Here is a 25,776-nt window from a genome sequence, read left to right on the forward strand (position 1 = left end):
CAGCAATGGCTTCTAGCCATGGTGACTGAAAGGAACCTCTAGATTCAGAGGCAGGAAACCAATAAATACCAGGAGACAGCTTCAGGGGAAGGCCTCAGAGCGGGACCACAAGTGACACCCGACACCGGTTGGACACTAGTCAGCTTCCCTCAAGTTTTGATGAGAAATGTAGGCATCCTGGTCTTGCAGCTTGGCTCTCCGACTGCTGTCCAATGGACTTTTCAACTGTCACTTGTCCAACATTCCGCCAAGCTGCCTACATTTCCCATCAAAACTTGAGGGAAGCTGGCAAGTGTCCAACCTGTGTCAGGCGTCACTTGTGGTCCCGCTCTCAGCCTCTGTGCCCTTCAGGGGAACTGGTTGACCTCTGTATGAAACGGGGCGCTGGATTAGATGGAACTCTGATCCGATCCAAAAGGGCTTTTCTGGTGGTCTTAAGGGGGCTGGTGGCCTTAGCACTATCCCTTGTCACTTTTCACATTTTCACTGCCGGGTTTCTTCCTTGCTGACAGTCTCCATCCCTGGCAGTGTTGTTCTTGGCAACACTGATGTGGTCTTTGAGGCCAGCAGCCTTCAAAAAGCTTCTATTTTGACTCTGGACGCAAATTTATACTGGGCTGCCGAGCTAGTGGGGAAGGTGCAAAACATCTCTATGGTCCCTAGAGGGCGCCAAAAGCTAGCCTATTTTATCAGGAATCCCTCATGAAAAGAATGGAAATTTACCTTTTCATCTTGGGAACAAAATAGAGTTGATCAGGGCTTTTTTTCTGGGAAAAGAAGTGATGGAACTCAGTGGGTTGCCAGCACAGGGGGCGACTCTTGGCGGGAAGTGGTGCCCCTGGTACCACATACGTGTGCACAAAGTGCGCACACGCTCCCTGGACCGCACAATGATGTCACTTTGGGTCAGCTGGAACAAGGGGGGAGTTTAAATTGCCCTCGGATAAAATGGTCACATGGCTGGTCGCCATTTCCAAAAGGTGCCGGAACTCCATTCCACCACGTTCCAGCTGAAAAAAAGCCCTGGGGTTGATCATGACTGTTGTTATAACAAGTATCTAATCTTACTATTTGATTAATTATTGAATGCAATATAGGCAACTGGTGGTAACTCATGGTCATTTAAGGCTTATTAGCTCACATAACATTGCTTCAGAATGGCATGGTATACAATAGACAACTACTACGAATTATATTTCTTTAACAAAGGAACCCATTATCAGTTTGGGGGCAGAATCTTGCCATTCCCCATCATCACAACTAGAAACCTGGTTTTTGAGGGAAAGCTGACTGAAGCTTTCTCAGATCCAAAATTCTGCCTTCCTTTTAAGAAAAATGGAGATTCCTTTTAACTTTTTTTTTTAAAAAAAATTGCTTTGAAAAGAACTCCTAAAATATTAGCAATCCATAACAGCTGTAGAGGGTATAGATTTACCCAGTTTAGACCCAGGCTCAGTTCCTTGCTCTGCCATGGAAGCTCTCTGGGTGACCTTGGGCCAGTCACGCTCTCTCAGCCTAACCTACCTCACAGGAGTGTTGTGAGATAAAATGGAGATAAAACCGCTTTGGATCCCCATTGGGGAGAAGGGAGGGGTATAAATGAAGTAAAAATAAAATGCGGTACCCGCCGTGTGTGCCATGGCACCCACCCTTGGTGCCCAATGGGCTGTTCAGAAAGCGGGTGAGGCTTTTGTAAGTCAGGGCTTGCTACTGGTTGCCCTCATTCAATCAAAAGACTGGTAAGCATTTGCCCTTTCCTTAGTCCATGTTTGGTTCCATTTCTCCTTCAGACTTTCCTCCTTCCTAGGAGGTGTGAGGAGGGACGTATTTCATTTCCTTCCAGTTCCTGTGGCAGCCATTTTGGTGTGGCGCTCGCCACCCTCTCTCAAAATTCCAAATGTGCTACAGGCACAAAAAAGGTTGGGGACCTCTGCTCTAGACATAACACATGGATCATTCATAAGTTCTCTCTCTTAAGATTTTTAATGTATTGTGTGTTTTCTCATAGCATTAACGCTTACTGTAGGAGGAGGGAACAGTATTGTGACGATTTTGACATGGACAAATTCCAACCCATTTTGAGGAGGTACTAAAACCCGGGGAGGGGGGAGCAAAGGCAAGTTTATAAAATATGCAGACAATTCCTGTTGCATTTCCCAAGTGTTCTTCAAGGTAATTTGCAAAGACATAGCTAGCCCTTTACAAGGGTGTAGCTTTGTCCAGGAATGGCAGAGTTGCGCCGTTCTAAGCTGTCCGGCCCTGCCAGTTAGATCCCCAGTTACTTCACTGAAGACACGTCAAGAGTCCAGTTCAAGTTTCTTTATTAGAGATCCATCAGTATCAGTGCACTCATACTACAGCATTGGCAGAAGTGATGAAAAGGGGGAAAGCAATGTTAGTTACAGGGCAAGGTTCCCGCCCTGGGATAAGGACCATTAGAATTTAGGCTCACAGGGCCTAGAAGGTTGGATGGGGTAGGGCGAGGGGGAAAAAAGGGTGAGCTCATTTCATGTCTCAGGGAGATACGGCTCTGACCAGCACTTCAAGGACACTTTCCCATGCCAGTTGAGAAAATGAAAGCAGTCACCTGCAAGATAAGTGATCCCCAGCTACACAGAGATTTCTTTACACATTGTCAGAAACCCAAAATGCAATATAGAGTATAATAGACATACATGGCAGATAAGCAGGGTGCATCTGACATAAGCACATTGACTTCAATGGACTTGGAAGGGGTGTAACTGTGGCTAAGGCTGGACTATAAAAAAGCAAATAAAAATAAATATAAATAAATGCAGTATATAAGCAGTGTTTTTATTCACGTGATTCATTATTATGATATGTTTACACTGTATGGTTGGCTACTGTACTTGCAGATACTGAGAGCCAGAGGCGGGGTGGGCAGAATGTTGGGCAGGATTTGAGAGACCCGGGTTCGAATCCCCCCTCTGCCACAGAAACTTGCTGGGTGACTTTGGGCCAGTCACAACTTCTTAGCCTAATCTACCTCACAGAGTAGTTGTTGTGAGGATAAAATGGAAGAGGAGAATGATAGCAATACTTTGGGTCCCATTAGGGGAGAAAGGTTAATAATAACAACAACACAACATTCGATTTATATACCGCTTTTCAGGATGACTTAACACCCACTCAGAGTGGTTTACAAAGTGCATTATCATTATCCCCACAACAACAATCACCCTGTGAGGTGGGTGGGGCTGAGAGAGCTCCTAGAAGCTGTGACTGACCCAAGGTCACCCAGCTGGCTGCAAGTGGAGGAGTGGGGAATCAAACCCAGTTCTCCAGATTAAAGTACCACGCTCTTAACTACTATACCAAACTGGCTCTCTGGTTGGGTATAAAGAAACAAAAAAAAATAAACAGCTTCAAAACATGTTGGGCATTTTCTTTTCTACCGTTCTACCTTATTGGCTTTGCCCTCAGCATTTTATTTTTAGGGCTAGTTTCTAACATCTGGAAAGGTAGCAGTTCTCCTGAAACAGAAGCGGGGCATAGACTCCATAGCCCAAACAAGGATCCAAAACTCAGGACGGGTCGAAGGCCTTCTGTCACTCCAGGCAGGCAACACCCTTCCCCTTCTGGGCCTATGCCACCACCTGATAGGTGCAAGTCCCTGGAGATTTCTCCTCCTGTGTCCAATTAGGGTTGCCAGCTCCGGGTTGGAAATTTGGAGGTGGAGCCTGAGGAGGGCAGAGTTTAAAGAGGGGCGAGACCTCAGCAAGAGCATCCACCCTCCAAAGCAGCCCTTTTCTCCGGGGGAAACTTATCTCTGTCATCTGGCGATCAGTTGTAATTCTGAGAAAGCTCCAGCACCTACCTGGATGTTGCCAACTCTGTGAGTCTCTCTACACAAGACATCTTACACGGGGATGCTCAAGTGTAGGGAGATGCAATGTTAGCCAGGAAGTGCAGTTTAAAAAGACAGAGCAGTGCTGATCGCTCCTCAAAGGGTTTGTTAATTTCATCTTTGCCTCCTGAAGGAGGTGAAATTGACAGAGCCTTGGGGAGGCGAAGATGAAATTAACAAACCCTCTGAGGAGCCATCACCTCAGGCTGTGTCTTTTTAAACTACACTCCTGCAGAGAGGTGAAATCGACAGAATCTTGGGTTCTGTCTTTTTAAACTACTCATCCTGGCTAACATTGCATCTCCCTACACTTGAGCATTCCCATGTAAGATGTCATGTGTAGAAAGATTCTATGTCCAATTGTGGAGCAGAGAATGGGGAACTGGTATATGAGGTTGCTGGGCCCCCATTTGAGCGTCAAGGCTCAAAGGCTTCTGTGAACAACACATCATTTTGTGCTCTGGTATACATATCCAAATACATATGAATTAATGTGTTGCTCAGTGCTGTGCAAACTTAATCCCAAAGCAAACAGTAGGAAATCCACGAGGGCCCTGGCTTTTTCTAAAAAGCTGTTGCATCTCCCTTTTCCCAGTATGAATCAGGTCTGGGGTGTGGCATTAGAAGGGTTTTACCCCTCCCACATTCACACTCACTGAAACGAAACCACTAGCATGCTCACTCACTGCTATAAGCCACGGAAAAGAAAAGCGAGAGACCAAAAGAGGGCGTCTGTCTTTTCTCTTTACGTGACTCAAAAACGGTATTTAGAAAGATCAGTTTTGATTGACGAAACCATGCAGGAGTGGAAAGGTTAAAAAAAACACATACATATCGTGCTGTGCCCAGTCTTTACTGAAGAGCAGTTGTTAGCCAAGGACAATCTGCCCAAATCTGATCTGGATCTCCCAGAGGTGCAGGTGCCTTCTGGCAACATGGTATGAGCTTCTTGTATGAGCGGTCAATCCCAAGCCAAAGCATGAGTGAGAAAGTGTACAAGGTAGCTGAAGAGGCACCAGGTTTATTTATGAGATCCTTTTTTATATAATGCCACTACTCAACAAAGATTCCTGAGACAGCTTACATTAATATGCCAATACGATAAAACAATACAAAATACAGCCCCGAAAAATCGCAAAAATCAGTATCAGCAGGCAAATCGCATTCATTGCAACTTTTAAAGGAAGTGCTCATAGGGGAAAAACACATATCACAATCCCCCTTTGCTAAAGCCCCAAGAAAAAAGGACCGTTTTCGCTTGGAGCCTAAAACTCAAAAGGACAGGCCTTGGATGGCATAAATGAGGTGCCACAATAGAAAAATCCCTGTCTGTGACAGCCACCCAGTTCACACAGAAAGGGGCAGAGCCTCCAAAGAAAATCTTAACAGCTGGGAAGGCTTGTTCTGTTCAGTGCTTGTGCTGCTGAAAGCAGAGGGAGACTGAGATTGAGTTATCCTACAGCAACCTAGAATAGACAAGAGGGCTCCTCCGAGTCAGAAACAACCAATATCAAAGAAGAAGCCTCAGAAGTCAAACGGAATAAACTGAGATTAAGAATTTTTAAATTTTTAAATGTATTTCTTTGAATTTCAAAGTGCAAAGTGCTACAGTGTCAACAGGCAATTTCTAATAATTAATACACCTAAATATCAATGGCTCATCCCATAAATATCCAATAGATATCCAAATATACAATTACGTACAAATACAATCAGGAGTCCAACCGGTGAAGTTCCATCCTATGACCAGGGCTTTTTTTTTGCTGGAACGCGGGGGAACGGAGTTCCGGCACCTCTTGAAAATGGTCACATGGCTGGTGGCCCCACCCCCTGATCTCCAGATGGGAGTTTAGATTGCCCTCCGTGCCGAGCACGGCACAGAGGGCAATCTAAACTCCCCTCTGTCTGGAGATCAGGGGGTGGGGCCACCAGCCATGTGACCATTTTCTCTGAGGGCAACCCACTGAGTTCCACCACCTCTTTTCCCAGAAAAAAAAGCCCTGCCTATGACAATAATGCAGGTCTTCCAGAGATGTACTCCGTGATGTAATTCTATTTGCTTGTTCCTTTATAGGTGTTAATATGGAGTTTTCTTCAAAGGACAATACAGTCCAATGGTTATAGTTGATGGCTAAACATGAGCTCAAGAGCCTGACGGGTACTGCCAGCTTGTTATTTCGTTTCGGCAAATTCTTTTTCAAAGGCTCTTAATTATACATAAATCATTCCAGCACCAAAATTTTCATCTCCAGGAAAGAATCCGACGGACCAACAGCAAATATATCAACAATGGCTGAGTAGAGTTGGAGAACACTTCTGTCCTTCTCCATTTGTTGAGACAGATTGAGGGCGACTCATTCGTTATATTATTTACACCCTGCCTTTCTCCACAATGGGGACCCATGGTGGCTTATATCATTTTCTTCCATCTCACAACAACCCTCTGGGGTAGGTCAGGCTGAGAGTGAGGAACATTTCCATAAACAATGCCACAGGCAAAATCAATACATGTTCACAAAGACATAGCATTAGTTGGAATCCAATAAAATATAGTGGTGAGGTCTATGGTTCCTAACTCGTTAGCAGATTATCTGAGATCCCCTCCCTACAATACAGCCCTTCTATCTGAGTAAAAATCCTTTTTGAATAATTTGGTTTTGCATAATTTGCAGAAAGCCAGGAGAGTAGGGGCTCTCCTGACCTCCTCAGGCAGGCCATTCTGCAGGGTAGGGGCCACCACAGAGAAAGTCCATGTATGAGCTGCTGTCGATTTTGCTGATGTACATGGTGGCACTGCAGGAGACCCTGTCTGGAAGAGCGAAGCTGCCATGGAGGAGCATAGGGAGGGAGGCGTTCCCATAGGTATGTCGGACCAAGGCCGTGAAGAGCTTTTTAAGTGATAACCACAGGGCTCATTTCGAGGGGGAACACGCAGGAACGCAGTTCCAGCAGTTCCCCAAAGAGGTCACATGACAGGTGGCCCCACCCACCTGACTCAGCCATTTTGGGCCATTTTCGGCCTGGATTGGGACCAAAATGGCTCGGATCGGGCCTCTGACAGGTGGTGGATCACTCTCCCGTTCAGCAGCGGCCCGATCCTGACCATTTTGGGCCCCTTTTCAGACATTTTCAGCCTCTTTTTGCCATTTTGGGCCCAATTTCAGCCCTGAATGGCCAGGATTGGGTCCAAAACAGCCATGATAGATGATGTCAGGGGTGTGTGGCATATGCAAATCAGTTATGCTAATGACACACTTCCGGTGCTGGTAAGGGGCATGGCATATGCTAATGAGTTATGCTAATGAGTTCCTCCAGCTCTTTTTCTATGAAATGACCCCTGGATAACCATATACCTTGAACTGAACACGGTAACGAATGGGTAGCCAATGGAGTGACTGCAGGATGAGAGTGATGTTCATACTCATAGTAAACTCACACATATACAGGTATATTCGTACATTTTATCACTATATGTATAGAACCAGAACCAGATGCGTTTCAGTCCAAGGACCTTCTTCAGTGGTATATTTTCATGCAAAGCACTCAATCAATATAGCTAATAAATCAAAAATACCTGACCCTGCACAAAATAGACACAGATAGCATCTGTCTGTTCTGCTCGTGGCTTACCACTCCATCTTTTATTTGTATACTACTCATTGGGGCCAGGTCCATAAGCAACCACCAGGCAACTCAGTACCACATGATTTGTGTGACTCACCCAAGACTGGCTGCTTGTAATTGTTCAACTATAGAATAACAAAGACGGGCTCCTCTGGAATCTGAAACATCACTAACAAAGAGAGGAACCCCAACCCCAGCCCAGAGGTGTAACCAAATATCTCAATAGTACATAAATACTCTTACATACAAATATTATTATATTTTTAAGAAAAAATTTTAAATACATTTATATTAGAAGAAAGTGTAATGTGCTAAAAGTGCTCAAGGTAATTAATACAATAAATATATACAAAGGTAAATATTTTAAATCCCAGGGCTTTTTTACAGCTGGAACATGGTGGAACAGAGTTCTGGCACCTCTTGAAAATGGTCACATGGCCGGTGGCCCTGCCCCCTGATCTCCAGACAGAGGGGAGTTTAGATTGCCCTCCGCTCTAGTGGCAATCTAAACTCCCCTCTGTCTGGAGATCAGGGGGCGGGGCCACTGGCCATGTGACCATTTTCACCGAGCGTGATTTAAACTTTAAAAAGCAACCCCCTTGTTCCAGTTGACCCAAAGTGACATCATTGTGTGGTCCTGAGTTCCACCACTGAGTTCCACCACCTCTTTTCCCAGAAAAAAGCCCTGTTAGATCCTAACCATCAATAAATATTAAGACATATACTGCAAACAATTCCTTACAGGCACAATGGCCACAAATCCAACCAGTGAAGAGAAATAACAAGAGTCCACAAGGTAAGTAATTAAATACTCCTAATCTATTCTTATTCTCTTTCTAGGTGGATCCTGTGTTGAAAGAAGTAGATTCTTTGAAGTCACTTCAGAAGCTCGTGCTGAAATCAGAGCATTACTGGAAGGAGCCTGACAGGCGCCGCCAACATATAAATTCCCATTTCGTACTCCACTTTATCAAAGGCTCATAAATCAATATGACAGGCAAACCATAAGTAATCAATATCATAACACCGAGTTGGTATAATCTTGATGGTCTATTGCACAGTCAAGACTGGCTATCAGCCCCACACCCCCCCGAGATATGCAAAGATCTTAAAACAAAGGCTCTTCCAGGAGTTCCTGAATGAATCACCTCCACACCCTGCCAGTCTTCCTTTATCCACTTGCCCAATCTGGGCTATTTAGGGATCTAATAAGCCCCACCTGTCCAGCAATCACGAGTCATCAAGCACACGATTTTTACCTTTAGTAACATCCAGGAAGGTTTAATCAAACCTTCCCCATTGTACTGTCTCACCTCCAGAGACAGCCATTAAGTTATTGTTTTGGGGTAGAAGACGCCATCCTGCCCCACGGTACGTTCCACAGTATAATTGGGCTATCCTTCGTCATAGTTGTGTGCGCATGTTCTTACATCCAACACCCACCCTCGGACACATGTCTGAGCCTCTCTCTTCCTGCCGCAAAACGCTGGTTGCGCAAGCTGCTGTCCTACACATGTCTCCTGTCTTCTACACTGGTAAATATCACCCAACCCTGTAATTCTCTCCAACTTCCTCCCTATTTTCTAGTTAGCTCTGCGAGTATGCTGTGTGCATTTTCTGTGTGTTTGCTTTTGCTACCCCCTTTAATAAAAACCATTCCTGTTGAACTTCCGCCTCTTTAGCAAGTGTTCTCTGGAGGAATAATTCTTCCATACACATGGAGAAATCTTGTTTAGTTACCCCCTCTCTCTGCTTCTCCTTGCATGCTAATTCCCCCAACTCACAAGGAGACACCCCCCCCCCATTAGCGTAACAGCAGTGGGGAGAGGCACGGGAAAGGGTCTGGAAATTCCACTCCGGAATGCTTCTGCAGCCAGGGGTTTCTGCATTGCGCCAGGAATGACGTTATTCCCAGTGTGGCGTGGGAGTGTTGGGGCGGGGGGGGGGTGAAGATAGGAGGGCAGAGAAAGGTGGGTGAGAAGGAAGTGGGGAAAGGAGAGAAGCTATGGGGGGCATGGAAGGAAAAAGGACATGGTGGGGGCGGAGAAAATGAGATGCTCCCTGCTGCTGGTTAATCCTGCAAGTTCTTGCAGGCCTCCCATTCATAAACGTGTGTATCTACTACACCCTGTGGCAATGAGTTTTGCAAATTAATCACATCTCGAACGGAGAGGTACTTTCTTTAGTCTGTCCTGTATCTACCTATAAGAATATCTACCAATATTTCCATGTTGGATGGTCTCTCAAAGCTGAGACGGCAGTGGCTACAGAACTAATGAGTTCTGTAATTTAATTGGCATGTAATCATTCCAGTTCCATGGTCTAGCTGCATTTGCTATTTATTATTTCAAATATTCATTAGCTTCATTCTCCAAAGGGTCTCACTTAACCATATGACAATGTTAACACACAAAACCACCATGACACAGTTTTTTAAAAAAAATCAATAAAAGCAGTAAAAGCAGCAACATAAAAGTGACATGATCATTTCAACAGAGGGTTGTCAGTAAAACACCATACAACAAGGGCACATCTATCAACAAACTGATTGGTTGATTTATTAGAGTCTCTCTACACGAGATGCCTTGGCGCATGTTCATCAAGTGTAGGGAGACGCAATGTTAGCCTGGAAGTGCAGTTTAAAAAGACAGCTGGCAGAGATTGCTCCTCAGAGGGTTTGTCAATTTCATCTTCACCTCCCAGAAGGCTCTGTCAATTGCACCTCTCCAGTCTAAAACTGTGTGGGATCACAACCAGAGGGCAGCGAGAAATGGAAATGGGCTGGAGCTGCCTTCCAGAGCCAGGCTTGAACCTGGAGAGGTTATAATGGGCTGAAGTTTCCCTTCTGGCATTCCCCAGCCCCTTTACACAGCTCCAGCGTATAGCAAAGCCTTTGCCCTGCCACCAGCTCTGTCTTTTTAAACTACCCTTCCCAGCTATCACCGCATCTCCCAACATATATTCTTCACGTGTCAGATGTCTCGTGTAGAACGACTCTCAGTTTCTTCTGGTTTTTGCAGCGCTGATTAACAGCAATCCAGTGTTTTTAACTTTATTATTAGTTATCTCAATGGGTTGGATCCTGCCTAAAATTTCCACAGGAAAAAGCATGGCGGATACCTCTAAGAACAGGCTGGGAGGGAGTCAGAGGCCTGCCATGAGAGATGGAATCGTGAAAATCCTCTCCCCTTGTCTATGTGGAAATTTTAGGCAGAATCTAACACATAGTGTGTAACCCATTCCCTTCACTCAGAGCCAAGCTACAAGTGATGCCTTACACAGGTTGGATGCTTGTCAGCTTACCTCAAGTTTTGATGGGAAATGTAGGTGTCCTGGTTTTACAGCTTGGCTCTCCATTACAGCTGCAAGACCAGGATGCCTACATTTCCCATCAAAACTTGAGGGAAGCTGACAAGTGTCCAACCTGTGTCAGGCGTCACATGTAGCTTGTGTGTGTGGGCGGAGTGAAGGCAGTTTTAGACTGAGAGGGGAGAAAGAACATTCAGTCAGAAGAAAGCAGGCAAGCTGTGTGCTGCCTGGGCAGTTCAAGCATTTCTGTGAAAAATATTTAGTGAGGAAAAGAGAGGCTAGCTGTGTGCTGCCTGAGTAACTTTAAGCACGTCTGTGAGAAATATTGAGTCAGAGAAAGAGGCTAACTGTGCGTGAAGCCTTAGAAGAAATCCGTGTGAATGAGTTTAAATGAAGTAACTTTAAGAACTGAGAACTACTTTTATGAAACCGAAACGCTTCTTGAAAAAAATAAAAGTTTATTTTGTTTTTGTTATATCCCAGAGTAGCTGTCATAAGAAAGGGTCATAACAGCTTGATTTCAACACATCCTTCCATACACAGAAGGTAACAATCGACTAACACCGTTGGTTACTTCACCAGCCCATCAAACCAGGCGTCCTGGTTTTACAGCTTGGCTCTCCATTACAGCTGCAAGACCAGGATGCCTACATTTCCCATCAAAACTTGAGGGAAGCTGACAAGTGTCCAACCTGTGTCAGGCGTCACTTGTAGCTTGGCTCTCAGATCCCTGAGAAAGCTGTAGGCCAGAGAGGTGCAGCTGGAGCTTCTCTCCACTGTAGTTCACTCCTCTTCTGTCGCCTGAAGCAAACCTGCCTTCCCTCACTCTCTCAGCCTTCCTGAACCCAAGAGGCAGCTAGCCAATAGCCAGCACCATTGACGGCTTTTAACAATGGGATGCTCGAGGAGCCTGGGAGTTGGCAGAGGTGCAAAAACAGGATCAGCAAGCTAGAAAACAAAACAAGGCATCAGGGACTAACTCTTGCAAAAGATTGCCTCTGCTTGGCAAAACACCACTGCCCCAGAGAACATTTGTTAGCAATTCCAGAGCATCTGGAATTTCGCAGGCCACAATCTTAAACTCATTTATGACGGAATCTCGCTGTAAACAGAGGATTTGTTTGGGAGTAAACATGCACTGGATCAGCCTGCATAAGATTTCTCAGACTTCGTTGCAATTATTTTTCCTACTTATACTTTTTTAAAAAAATCCCATCGATCATCTCAGTAGCTCAGGGAAGCCATTCCGTCCACACAACAACCCCATGAGATAGGTTTGACAGAGACTGAGTGACTCACAGTCACTAAGGTTGCCAGCCTCCAGGTGGTGGCTGGAAACCTCCAGGCATTACAACTGATCTCCACCTGACAGAGATCAGTTCTGTTATGTATTGGGTTGAGTTAGGGCTTAGCAAGGCCCCTAATGTCTGTGGTTCATTGAATGTTGTGTACTGACTGAGCTTCTATCTGAGTTTAGGATCCTAACGCCCTCAATCCAATCCACTATGTACAATAAAGGCCAATCACTGCTCTGTAAATATGTTACATTGCATATAAATGCAAATTATTTTATTCCAGGGTGCATGTTACTATCGGTTGTTGGTTATTATCAGGGCGGGGTTTGTGTGTATAGATTTGGCTCACGTTGAGCTACTGTTCTCTGTCTGTCTGTTCTGGCCTTCAATAAACATGTTGTTCTGTGCTGAAATCATTGCTGGCTGAGATCACTACAAGCACAAGCAGGGCTTTTTTTCAGCTGGAACGCGATGGGACGGAGTTCCGGAACCTTGAAAATGGTCACATGGCTGGTGGCCCCGCCCCCTGATCTCCAGACAGAGAGGGGTTTAGATTGCTCTCCGCGCCGCTGCATGGAGGGCAATCTAAACTCCCCTCTGTCTGGAGATCAGGGGGCGGGGCCACCAGCCATGTGACTATTTTCTCCGAGGGCAACCCACGGAGTTCCACCACCTCTTTTCCCAGAAAAAAAAGCCCTGAGCACAAGGCTCAATATTTAATAAGTTCCCCTGGAGAAAATGGCTGCTTTGGAGAGGGGACTGTATGGCATTATACCCTGCTGAGGCCCCTCACCTCCCAAATCCCACCCTCCCCAGGATCCACCCCCCATATCTCCCATAATTTCTGTACTTGGAGCTGGCAACCCTAACAGTCACTAATCGTGTGATCCTAAATGGAGTTACATCCTTTTGAATTAGTGCACCAGTGTGGGCCTGGAGTTCTCCTAAATTACCCCCAAATCTCCAGAAATCACCCTAGCTGGAGTTGGCAACCTTATTCTAAATGGGCTAAGAAAGGTGCAATTGCTGAGTGTGAAATGAAACCCAGATCTCACAAACCACATGCTGCCAATCCGGATCATCGGCTCTCACCTAACAGCCCCCGTTCTGCCACATTCTATCATGTCTCTAATCTGTGCTCTAATTTGTAACCTTGAGAGAATTATCATATCATTCATAATGCTGCATATAGTTCAATTTTGGACATATTGTTATTTTCATATTGTTTTCATGTGGTTTGAACTGCAATCTTGTTATTTTGTGTTTTCACGTAAGTATTTTAGAATGTAATTTGTAGAACAGGTCTTTTATTCATTATTATACACACACACACACACACACACACATTTATGTATGGAGGAGCAGGGATCATTTCATAGAAAAAGAGCTGCAGGAACTCATTAGCACAACTCATTAGAATATGCCACACCCCTTGACATCACCGGAAGTGTGTCATTCGCATAACTTATTTGCATATGCCACACCCCCTGACATCACCTATCCTGGCTGTTTTGGACCCAATCCTGGCCATTCAGGGCCAAAATTGGGCCCAAAATGGCCAAAAGGGGCTGAAAATGGCCCAAAGGGGTCCAAAATGGTCAGGATCAGGCTGCTGCTGAGCAGGAGAGCGATCCACCACCCGTCAGAGGCCCGATCCAGGCCGTTTCAGCCGCAATCCAGGCCAAAAAGGGCCCAAATGGCCAAGAGTCAGGTGGGTGGGGCCACCTGACATGTGACCTCTTTGGGGAACAGCCGGAACTGCGTTCCTATGCGTTCCCCCTCAAAATGAGCCCTGTGAAGGAAGCATATAAATTCTCTAAAATATGTATGTAAGCGCCTATTCTGCTGGCTTTCCACAAACTAAACTGAATTATTCAGGAGGGTTTCTATCCAGATTATAGGGCTATGTCATAAGAAGTAGCTCAGAAAGGTGCATTGGTAGGGGACAGTGACTATATACAATTCTGTTTGGAACTGTTTGCTTACTAGGGAGCTTTATACATGCTAACCCTTGCCATGAAAATAAATGTTTTTTTTTAAAGATTTTATCTCTGTGTTTGGCTTTATGCTTTTTTCAAATTTTCAACTACTGTACTATATTGCATCTCTCTTCACTAAATGGCCTGATATTCATTATTGTACTTTGTTCAGTGAATGTTCTAGCTGTAGATTTTAGACACACACACATTATGTGAAAAATGAAATCCTGCCCTCAAATCATAGTTGACTTATGGCGACTACTGGTGGGGTTTTCATGGCAAGAGACTAACAGAGATGGTTGGATACATACATATACACACATACAAATACACATACATGTGTAACTCCGTATATATATGTGTGTGTGTACACACACACGCGCATGCATATAAGTGTACGGAATCACCACGCACGTACACACACCCCTCCTCTTTCTGGATCGACGAGCCTCTGAACCAGAGCCGTAGCCTTAGCAGGCGTTTGAAACTCGCCTTTGCCTCCTTGCCAGCCACTTACAGCGTAGGGGCAGGACTCCGGCTCCATGGTAACCCCTTCAGCACCAATGGAAGGACAGACATGAAGAACGGGGAGGGGAAGGAGGCGGGACTAAACCGCAGAGCCCTTTACTCATCTCACGGAACACTTGATCAAAGGACGTGTCCCCGCCCATTCCCGTCGCCCAATAGGAAGCGGGGGCGGTGGGGGGGGGGGCGGGGCCGAGGGCCGCTCAGCCGTCCTTCGCTGCGCCAATGGCAACGGCAGAGAGGGCAGAAAGGGGGCGGGGCCTTCGCCGCTTTGTGGGGCTTGACAATAAGATGGCGGGGTGGAGGCGGGCGAGGGGGCGTGGTTTGAGGAGCCGTTGGCACCGCCCCTCCCCTCCCCCTCTCTCAGGCGCGGAGATCGTTGAGGCGGGAGCGGGTTGGCTCGGGGGCAGGAGGCCTCGGTCAGTCGGTAAGTGGGGCTGGGTGGGGCGGAAGAAGGCGCCGGCCTCTCCACCTGGAATCCCCCCCTCAGGGGGGGAAAGCAGGCCGAGGGAGCTACAAGCGCCGGGGCTGAGGCGAAGAAGAGCCGCGCAGGGTCAATGAGCCACGGCTTCAAAATGGCGGCCGTGAAGTGGGGGGGGGAGGGTAGAAAGAGAGAGAGGGCCAGCTCTTTAATCCCCCTGCTTCATTAATTCGTATCTCTTAACTTTCTTATTAATTCCTTTCCAAGTTTCTCCTCATCGAGTGTTAACTTTCGCTCTTTTAAAGTCTCTTTCCCCACAAGCGTCTTCCTCTCTTTCTTCCCCGTCCTACGTTGAAAACCTGAGCCGCCCTGACCAGCCAGTCGGTTTTCCCCTCGCCGCTTCATTACCGTCAAGTTCAGCCCCTTCCCCTCATAGCCATCTCGCTCCCTCCCCGGGTCAGTGGCTCGAAGCCTCAAGAGGAAGGGGTTGGGGGGAGTCCCTTGTGAGAGGCAAGAATCGCCCCGTTTGTAGACCAGGGGGGTGGGCTTAGGGTCTATATTAGTTTGGGTGGACGATCCTTTGGGGTGGAAGTTTGGCTTTTCTTTCTTTTCGAATTTTATTTCATTTATACCCCATCTTCCCCCCCAAAAAATTGGGCACCCAAAGCAGCTTACATCATTCTCCCCTCCCCTGTTTTATCCTCACAACAACCCTGTGAGGTAGGTGAAGCTGAAAGGGTGTGATTGGCCCAAGGCCACCCAGCAAGCTGCCATGGGTCACCCAGATCCTAGGCTGTCACTCTAGCCACTACACAACACTGTCACTTTGCATGGGAGGAAAAATGCCTTCTGAGGATCTGGGAGAAAAAGGCATTTAGCGAGGTTATTTTGGTCCTATTTGGCTGATAGCCTGTTTACTCTATGGCAACAAAATGAAACAGGAGGCTAATGGCGCTTGAAAAGCTAAAAAAAAAAAATTTCGTTGTAGCTTAAAAACTGGACTTGTATTATGCTTGCCTTTTTCAGATGTGTCTCTTTCAATGCACACACAAATCTCTCCACTCTTTCAAGCAATCCTGAGTGGTATTTTTAACATAAAGCAGGAATATAAGTCTTAGCTATTTTGTGGCCTCCATCTTATTTTGCACAAATTATTTTCCTCTTTGACTTTTAACCATTAAATCTTTTCCCTGCCTTCAAAAATGTTTCCCTACAGACTCTGAAAGCTGCGCTTTTCCCACAGTTGCCTGATCATCCTCCTATTTGGACCCTTACAGCCGTTTGTGTGTGCCCTTCTGTCTCTTTCTTGTGCATTATCCACATTCCTTATCCTTCCTATAGTACTATTTGAATAATTCTTCAACTCTCTATCATTGGCTGCCATTTTAGCTCAGACATATATACATTTTTTTTAAAAAAAAGTAGATGTGTTAATGTTTGCAAGCCTTACAAATAGCCTTTTAAGGTTGCGTGGATGGGCAGAAGCTGAATTGCTGTTGGAATAAGATTTCTGGTTCCCCCTCTTGTCCACTACAGACCCAATCTGTTGTTAGGAGAATCAGATTCCAAATGTGAAAAGAATCTTCCCTGTTTTCTCTCTCTCTCTCCAAATGTGAAAAGAGTCTTCCCTGTTTTCTCTCTTTCTCCAAATGTGAAAAGAGTATTCCCTGTTTTCTCTCTCGCATGTCACATAATATTACAGGCAAGAAGAAATCTAGATATATGGATGTCACCCAGAAATTTGATGCTGGCTCTTAAACTTTCTATCTAATGCTGTGTCTTAATATCATATGGCTTCTTAGAGTGGTTAAATATCTTTCCAACCAGTCTGGCCTTCATTTCATCACCTTGCCACGTCACCCCAGTAATTATACTGACCCTACACGCTGCACTATCCGGTAATTTGTCTTCCTGCATAATTTGCCAGTCCTCCTTTTCCACTGTATACGCATGTGCCAGAGCACCCTTTAGAAATGTTACCCATTCATTTCTTCATGTAAGCTATATGATTTGTCCTTCACTGCAATCCATAAAACCCCACATTGTTTTCCTGGCCACAATGACTTTAAAATTTAGTCTTCAGAAATGTCCCAAGTATGACTGATGACTTCTCAGTTGTTCAGACCCCTGAGGTCCATCTCATGCTTTTAAACTATGTGTAACATCACAAGTGAAGCCACCCATGTAGCTCTCTCAGCTACATTACAAATGTAATAAATTGACTCAGGATGGTTCATTATACGTAAATGTTTCATGAGCTACTGAATTTAAATCCTGCAGTCTGTGTTCTCTTGTGTCAGTGACCTGATATCTCAAAAGCACACATGTTCAGAATGTACATACAGGTCTAGGAATGCAGTACTATAGTTAAGTCTTCTTTGGATGTCATGGTGTTTTCTGCTCATACTATAGTACTCTTTGGTTTACATTGCATTAGACCACTGGTACTGTATTTCTGAAGGTCCTGACTATGTTGTAAAGATGCATCTTGTGAGCACCATCCTAAGTGCCTGATAGAATGGCGTGGGAAGAGAGCTGCCTAAAAAGTAGGCTGGAGCAAGTCATCTACTTAGAATGCCTTAACTCCCCTGGGGCACATCACCACATTGTTGCACTTATAATGAGATGCAGTTGTCTATTTTCAAGGTGGTGTATTCATTTGTATAATAGATTAGTGCTGCTTCACCACTCACTCCCTTGCAATACATCCACAAGTATACTGTTCATTTCCATTTTTAAGGCCACTTGCCACCATCCAGTTGCTGCTGTTAAGTCTACAAAGATGTAAGTGCTTTTAGGTCTTACCATTTTATCATGGTGCCTAAGAGTAGGATCCTGTAGAGCAACAGCAGGAAGCAGATCTTTCCCTGTGTTGAAAAGATGTGGTTGTGGGTTGAGGGACCCTGCATGGACTAAAAGCCACATAGGGGGGGGGGGCTGCAGTGAGAAGAAGCAGTCTTGCATTAGCAAAGCCTCTTATCACTATGAAAAGTTTTGTGTTCCTGAAGAAGGACACAGGACCTAACCCTAAGAGACCAAACTACAAGCTGAAAGCTGCTGTAGCATAGTGGTTAAGTGGCTAGGTTGCGAATCAGCTTTCTGCTAGTTCAGTTCCCACTGCTGCCATGAACTCTGCAGGTGGCCTTTGGTAAGCCACTCTCAGCCCTAGATGTATTGTGGGGATAATAATGATTTTGTTCACTCTGTGTGGCACCAGTCTGTCCAGAAGGGCAGTGTATAAGCATACGTTACTATTAAAGTACCAAATCATACTAAAAGTCACTAGGTGATGTTTGGTAAGCCACCATCTTAGCACTCCAGATTCTCCAGAGATCTCTTTTATCCTTACGCTGCCTATCATACAAGGTTATTGTAAGGGCTGCAGTGTGTGTGAAGTGCTCAAATGAACTTCAGTGTTAAATGCTATATATTAGCAGTACCTAAACAGAAGGACTTTTCAAAGTATCATTCTTCTCTATGTATCATTCTTCTCTTCTTGCTGCCACTTTATTAAATTGGAGAAGGTATATGTATGGGAAGAAAACTGGGAGTGCAGAGTATCCATTGTACACGTTAAAAGGGTTTGCTGCTTAAAATGACTGAAGATGCATTTATTTCTTATCTGCAACTCTCAGGTAGGTGGTGCTAGAACACTTGCTGTATGGAATCTTGTTCTGTAATATGGGGGAAGAGGAAGGATTACACCAAACGCAATTATTGGTAAGTAACTTGCAATGTATATGGACTAAAGTTTGACTGATAAGCATTATCAGAATTAATGAATGTGTTCGCACACTGCTGTTCTTCCGTGCCCCAAGGGAACAGAAATTGGAGGGGGGTCTGAAATATATGCAGTATTAATCGTGACAAAACAGAACATATTTTAGGTTTATAAGGGAAATTGAGCTGTATCTGTGACTGCACTAGTACAAGGGGATCGTGATGGTGGGTCTGCCCCTTTCAACAAGAGTCTTCTGTAGTTCTTGAAAAGGCATCGCTGAGTCGCGTAGAAGACACCAGTTACAGGAGGCTGCAATAAGTTGGGGGGATTGGGGCAAGAACAAGATGGGAAGGCCATTTGGGCCAGCTTCTCCCTCCTCGCTGCAGCTTCCTGTATCTGGTGGATTTTTGTTCATGAGGATCACTTACCAGTGCTTTAGAGAGAGTGCAGAGAGTTGTGGGAAAGGGGAGGAGGGAAGAGTCCTACCAATGCCTTTTGTACAACCGTAGCATATTAGTTGGTATATATAACCTAATATTTATAACAAAATGGTATTTCTTGGTATATTTGTAAAACACTTTAGCATAGTTGCCTTTTAATCAAGCCATAATTGCAAATAACATACTGCTTCTTTGCTGTGACTGGGTAAGTTGCTGCATGCGAATGGTCACAGACTTAGCTTAGTTTGTGCTGGTTGGGAAAATAGGAAGTAAATAGAAGTAGTAGGAAGTAAATAGAAGTGCTCATGTCTTTACAAAGTTTCTTTTTTGAACTGTCAGCATTATCCAGAAACAGAATGCAAAAACCTATAGCACCTGCTTAGCAGAAGTGACCATATTGTTCATGTATACACCACAGGATCTTTCATACAGCTTCCGTCTCTGATGGGAGAAAGGAGGCAACAATTCTGGCAATAAAGAATTGCAATATTAAACCACTGTCAGTACATAACACTGAACTGTTCACTAGTATGTCAATACTGCACCAAACAACTGCGTACAAAATTAGCTGAATGTAAATTAAACAAATAGTCTTTCAGATACAGTATCACCACTAGTTTCTTAGAATCATTTGCCAGAAGCTTCTATTTAGACATTGAATTTCCATTTTTCTCAATTACACCATGTCTCTTTGATTTGCTGCAGAAGATGGAGGAATCTGTAGCAAGTAGTTTCTAAAAGCAAAAAAAAGTTTTATAAGCATTTTCAGTGTTCCCAAAAATTTTCATTAGCGAAATAGTGGGAAAGTCTAGGGAGGGGAGAGCATCCCTCATTTCCCCCCCCCCCCCAAAATTCCCTCACTTTTTTCTGTGGCACCGTACAGGAAGCAGCTGCCAGTTCAGACCAGTTATACAGCTTAGAGCTCACATGTGGCTTCTCTGATTTGTCCTAGGTCTTGGCTTCTATTCTGTACAATTCTCACAGTAGAGAGCATCTCTTCTTTTCCTGAGTCACTGGAAAATAAGGAAAGTTGCTTGGGAAAAGTACTGGAGGATGGGGTTTCCTAAGGATGGTAGAATTGGAAGAGATTCTCATTAAAGACTCAGGATCCATAAACTTGGTGATAGAACTTGGTCCATGTTTCATGCCATAGAACTGTGGCATGTTGACAGTGAGAAAATAGTTACTGCCTTTCTCAGTGTGCTGCCAGTGTCATGTTTGGGCATGCACGCTTCAGTTGTCAGCACACTGTAGCCACCATTTATTGACTAAATCTTTCCATTTACCGCAAATGCACGTTCATGTGGAGGCATGTTTAAACTAAGAAGTTTTTGAGAATAGTTTTGTAGTGGATGATAGGCTAGGAGGATTCTCACTGCTATGACAGGAGAAGTCTCGTCATGGCAGGGTGGTGTTTGGAGGCATCCGCTGTGGGTAATGTCTTCAAGCAGCCCAAGACATGGTCCTGATCAGGGATACCACTTGGCTAATGGCAACCAAGCTGTCTTTGATCTGCTGAAAATAAAATAATGATAGCAACAACAACCTTGTGCTTATATACCACTCGTCTGGACAAATTAGTGCCACACTCAGAGCTGTTAGCAAAGTCGGTGTTATTATTACCCCCCACAATACAGTTGGAGCTGAGAGGAGTGGCTTATCCAAGGCCACCTGCAGAGTTCATGTTAGTAGGGGGAGTTGGACCAGCAGAGTGCTGGCTTGGAGCCCAGCCACTTAACCACTATGCCACAGCAGCCCATATGAATGAGTAGAGGAGAAAAGCAGAGATGATTTAGAAGCATGTTGCTGTTTTCTTCCTGCATTACCTTCCAAAATAAGCAAGAGAGAAAAAAGGGATCGCACAAGAATGCATAGATTGGGAGAGGGATGTGGATGTGGCATTTACATCTTCATTGGATTAAAGGCCACTTTGAGAACTGACTGCCCCATGTGTAGTGTAAATAAGATCTGTGAAAGAGTCCTATGTAGACATTTCATCTTTAACGAATACATTTCACAAATATATTTCACCTTTAAGAAAGCTTTTCAGGCTGACATAACCAGGGTGATCTGATGGAACTGCTAGCCCTCATATCTCCAGTGGTGATTTACTAGAGAAGAGAGGTATAGATACCTGTTCTCAGCTAAGGTACAGGCCTCAATAAACACAACTGAGTAAGTATTGTCATAACTAAACACAATCTTCTGTCTCTGTTGCATTTGGAAGTTAAGCTGGTGGCTATAAGGAACAGGACTTTCCACATACGGATACTATGTCTCCTTGCTGCTCACTTTTAAACACTTGGTAAAAATGTGTCTTCTGTACTGATTTACCAGTATCATAGTATAGTGTGTTAGCTCTTTCTTTTTAAAAAGTAGAGCACGAATTGAGCCGGTGGTAACTGTACTCTTAACACCAGAGCTGGTCTTGTCTGGTGCCACAATGGCTGAACACACCTACTCATTAAATAATTTAGAACAGCTATTTGCTGGTCCCTGGTGAATCGCCATGGAAAGGAGTGGCAATATGGAGACAAAACCCATTAAGAAGAAGTAGCTATTCTGTATTGATCGGATGGTAGATGTGCTCAAACATGGTACTTGAAAGTGACCAGATTGACATTTTTATTTAATAGGCATCTGCAAAATTATAAACTAGTGGAAAGCTGATTTGTTGGATTGCTGATACTTTTAATATCATTTGTTTGAGCAAGGCCAAGAGCAAATGACCTATTAATCTCAACATCATTGTAACTGGGCTTCTTGGAGTTTAGAATACAAGTGTCTTTTAATGCAGCCTGTGAATTTGTTAGGATTTTGCATTCTCTTACAGCCTCTCACTTTGCTGTTCTCAACAGGATACAATGTTTGTCCGCGGACTAAAGAGAAAATGTATTGACGGAGAGGAAGATGTTGAAGGAACTTTAGCTGGCTTTAAAGCTATTCCTTCTTACAATCTACAGCGCCAGTCACTATTGGACATGTCTCTGGTTAAACTTCAACTGTGTCACATGCTTGTTGAACCTAATCTCTATCGTTCAGTACTTATAGCCAATACAGTACGGCAGATCCAAGAAGAAATGACCCAGGACGGGACTTGGCAGATGATAAGTGCACAGAGTACAGGACCAACCTCTTTGGACCGTTTAGTTTCAACAGACATTCTCTGTCGTTCTTCGAAGGAGCAAGCTGAAGAAAAGCTTGTCCAAGGTTATAGTGGCTTCTCAAAAGACTTTGAGGACACGCAGTTACAAGGGAGCTCAGAAAACTTAAGACCTGCTCCAGCACAAGCTCCCAGAAACCTTCAGAATAATGTATGGGATATGGAGTGCCCTGCAGAAAATAGAGGAAACTTCCATAAATCATTAGATCAAATATTTGAAACCTTAGAAACAAAAACACCAGATTCTGTTGAAGATCTCTTTTCAGAAGTCGACAGTTCCTATTACAATCTTGACACTGTATTAACAGGAATGATGGGCAGTACAAAAATGGGACACTGCGATGTACTCGAAACGTTTCCTCAAGCAAGCACCAGTTCTAACTCTAACTGTAAATCTGATCTGAATGAGCTGGATCATTTTGTGGAGATTCTAGTTGAGTCTTGAGACAGAGGGTGAAAGCGACATCCTTTGAGGAAGCCAGATCTTGAGTAGTCAATCTTTCAAACAGCTTGTTCTGTCAGCTGCACATGATCTTCCAAAAAAAAAAAAGCCCTTCATTTTTCAAAGCTGTATTAATGTATAAAATTAACTTGCAATTTGTAATGTCTGATCTGTGAGTAAATATTTCTAATGGCCACAATCCAGAGAGGTATACTAGGCATGTGTCTAGCAAGGCTTCAAATTTCCTCTTTACTATCACAATCCCCACTGTGTACCACGGCACAGACTGCTGTGGAAACTCTTTTGTGTTTCAGTAGTGGCTCAGTGTTTCCAAAGGCTCCTGAGTGTGCAGGGTTGATCACACAGTTCTCTGTATTGTGCCGATACAACTCCCCCCCTCGCCTTGGGTTCCACAACTTTGACAACTAGATTAGTTTGCTAATCCCTTCTAGTTTTTAGAAGAGACTTAAAATGTGACAGGGTTTCTTTTCTGTTGATTGTCTCATCTTCCCTGAAAGTTAACGTGTTGGGGACACTCAGCATATGAAAGGTGGTTATAAAGTTCTCGGTCCAAGTCTAAATCCAGTTCAGTTCTATTCCAACTGAAGACTTTTTAGCATTTGCTCCTCTTTCCGTGGACTTGAGTGGTCCACCTTTTCAACTAATTGGTCCGAGGACCAAAAGCTTGGTTTGCCTCTTAACTCCAAGGAAATACTTCACTGATTTCTATCTTCAGTTAACCATCTAGCTTATAAAGAACCAAAAGCATTGATTCCTGGTATCCTAGCTCATTTTTTTTTTGTCATTCTTATGTTCTGGGTTTTTTTTTTAAACTATAGTTAATAGTTTTGAAAAGTGTTTATCAGTGTTCAGAATTTTTCAGCTATTTTCCGAAGATATATTTTTGCTACGAATCTTCTGTCAACTGCTTATTTAGTATCCTGACATATCTGCAGTTGTATTTTTTTAATCACTTTGATGAAGGGATTTTTTTTCTTACGATGGGCCTCCCTTAGCTGAGTAAAAGTATGTAAATATATACAACCTTAATGTAGGATCAGCTGTTCGCATTCTGTCTTAGAGAGTAGTGCGTGCTTAAAGAGTGAAGAGAGGGTTATTCTCGATACAGCTGTTACATAGACGCTGGAGGAGGAGCTCTGGAGGAGCTCTTCATGCATTTACACTTCAGTCCAAGCCATGTTTTTGTTACCATCCAGCACAGACTGTCAGTTTTATTTATATATATTTATATCATCCAATTAATTGTTTAAAAGTCTACCATCCTACTTGTTCTGTGTTTGGGAAAGCAAATGTAACTTACCTTGCACTAACTGTTATAAGACTGTTACAGAGTCCTTTCAAGAGTGTTCTCTAAAATGAATTTGCTCCAAGATGTAAATACATGTTTGGCTGAAACTTGAGTAATGGAAGTCATAGCACCTAGTTAGTATTCAGTCCAAAATAGAGGAAAGACACCTTGCCTGAGTATATGCAAAGTATTTTCTCATAAAAGCAGTTTCCAGAGAAAAGCAGCAGCACATCTAGTAACACTTGCTATAAAACTGCCCATTTTTTACGTTGCTAAACTGGTGAAAATGTAGCTATATGGTGGGGAAAGGGCTATGAGAACCCTACTTCTTTGGGTAACATTTTAATGAAAGTTTTTTTCTGAGCAATTTTAGCCACTTCAGCATGAATTCACAATGACCAGATTTGGAAATACTGCTTTTTTGAAAACAACTCTGATTTCTGACTTTATATGAACACTAGTTTAAAGCATTGGGAAGCCTTACTTCCCAGCAGAGAGGGCCTTAGATGCTGCACTGTCTTTGTTTAAATGGAATTGTTAGAGCCAGTAAGGGAGAGCAGCTGGGCAAGCATTCCCACCATATAAGCCAAAAACATCTCTTCGAAACATAAAGATCTTTGTCTTGTGTACACATAGCTAACTGTCTTCGTCTTAGTTTAAGTTGCAGTCTGAAACCATTTTTCATAACTGGCCCCTCCTGAACTTAATAGGGTTACTTACAAGGAACTGGTTTCTAGACTGTGGCCTTAATCATTTTAAGTGCTTTTGAAGCTAACTGACTTGAAAATGGCATTGTATGTTTTCCAGTCTTGGCAGATAAATGCCTGTTTCTGTAACTTTGCGTTTTGTGTCAGACCATGCGGTTTGTAAGGGGACCTTTTTAAAGCATTGGAAAATGATTAATGTCTTTTTATATTAAAGTTGAATACGAAGAGACTTCTTTGTTGCTTTGTAGACTTTTTTTAAAAGGCTTTAACACAAGTTACAGCTAGCTCATGCTTAAAAACCTGGGCCCATGAAATAGCTTCATGGATGCTGGTGGGCTTTCTTTAATAGAACGACAGAGACATCTTAAATTAGAAAGCTGTGAATGGATGCTGCAGAATGTAATCAACCCTTATTAGGATGCAAACATCTCACAGACTCTAAAGAAACAAACCTAAAGATATGTGGAAGATCACATTGCATATAAAAGTGAGACACCAACAGTGAAATTGTGAGCAGAGTTACTCCAGTCTATGCCCATTCAATGGTATTAGACTGGGGTAAGTCATCTTGTGGCGTCTTTGAGACTAACTAATGTATTGTGGCTTAACCTTTCTTGAGCCCTGATCACTTCAGATGAAGAGTGTCCGAAGTGGACCTTGGATTGTGAAACCTTATGACACGTGACATTTGTTAGTCTTAAGATTTCATAAGATTCTTCGCTGCGTCAACCTACAGCAGCCAGGCAGTCTCTCCCCCCCCCCCCAAATATTAATTATAGACCATACTAGCTCCTAAAATGTGCTGGCTATCGCCTACCAGGTATGTTAGACCCAAATAAAACTGCTCCGTGGGCCTAACTCCAAAGTAAGAGCATTTTGTAGCATAGCATGAAAATCTTGTGTGTATTTGCCTGGAAGCGAGCCTTGCCGAGCTGGGTGGGTCTTCTGCATAAACGTGCATAGGGTGAGATGT

At 43.9% G+C, this 25,776-nt stretch overlaps 1 protein-coding gene across 1 annotated transcript; it reads left to right on the top strand.

The window, feature by feature from the left end:
• Window positions 1–14,947: 14,947 nt before the first annotated feature.
• Window positions 14,948–25,032, top strand: CDCA4 (cell division cycle associated 4). The gene is made up of 3 exons (XM_054972035.1): window positions 14,948–15,027; window positions 18,657–18,741; window positions 22,041–25,032. Exons 2-3 carry the CDS (start codon window positions 18,703–18,705, stop codon window positions 22,788–22,790), a joined length of 789 nt encoding a protein of 262 aa, XP_054828010.1. The 5' UTR covers window positions 14,948–15,027; window positions 18,657–18,702; the 3' UTR covers window positions 22,791–25,032.
• Window positions 25,033–25,776: the final 744 nt, after the last annotated feature.

This window comes from Eublepharis macularius, chromosome 2 (genome assembly GCF_028583425.1).
Source record: "Eublepharis macularius isolate TG4126 chromosome 2, MPM_Emac_v1.0, whole genome shotgun sequence".
Taxonomy (NCBI): domain Eukaryota; kingdom Metazoa; phylum Chordata; class Lepidosauria; order Squamata; family Eublepharidae; genus Eublepharis; species Eublepharis macularius.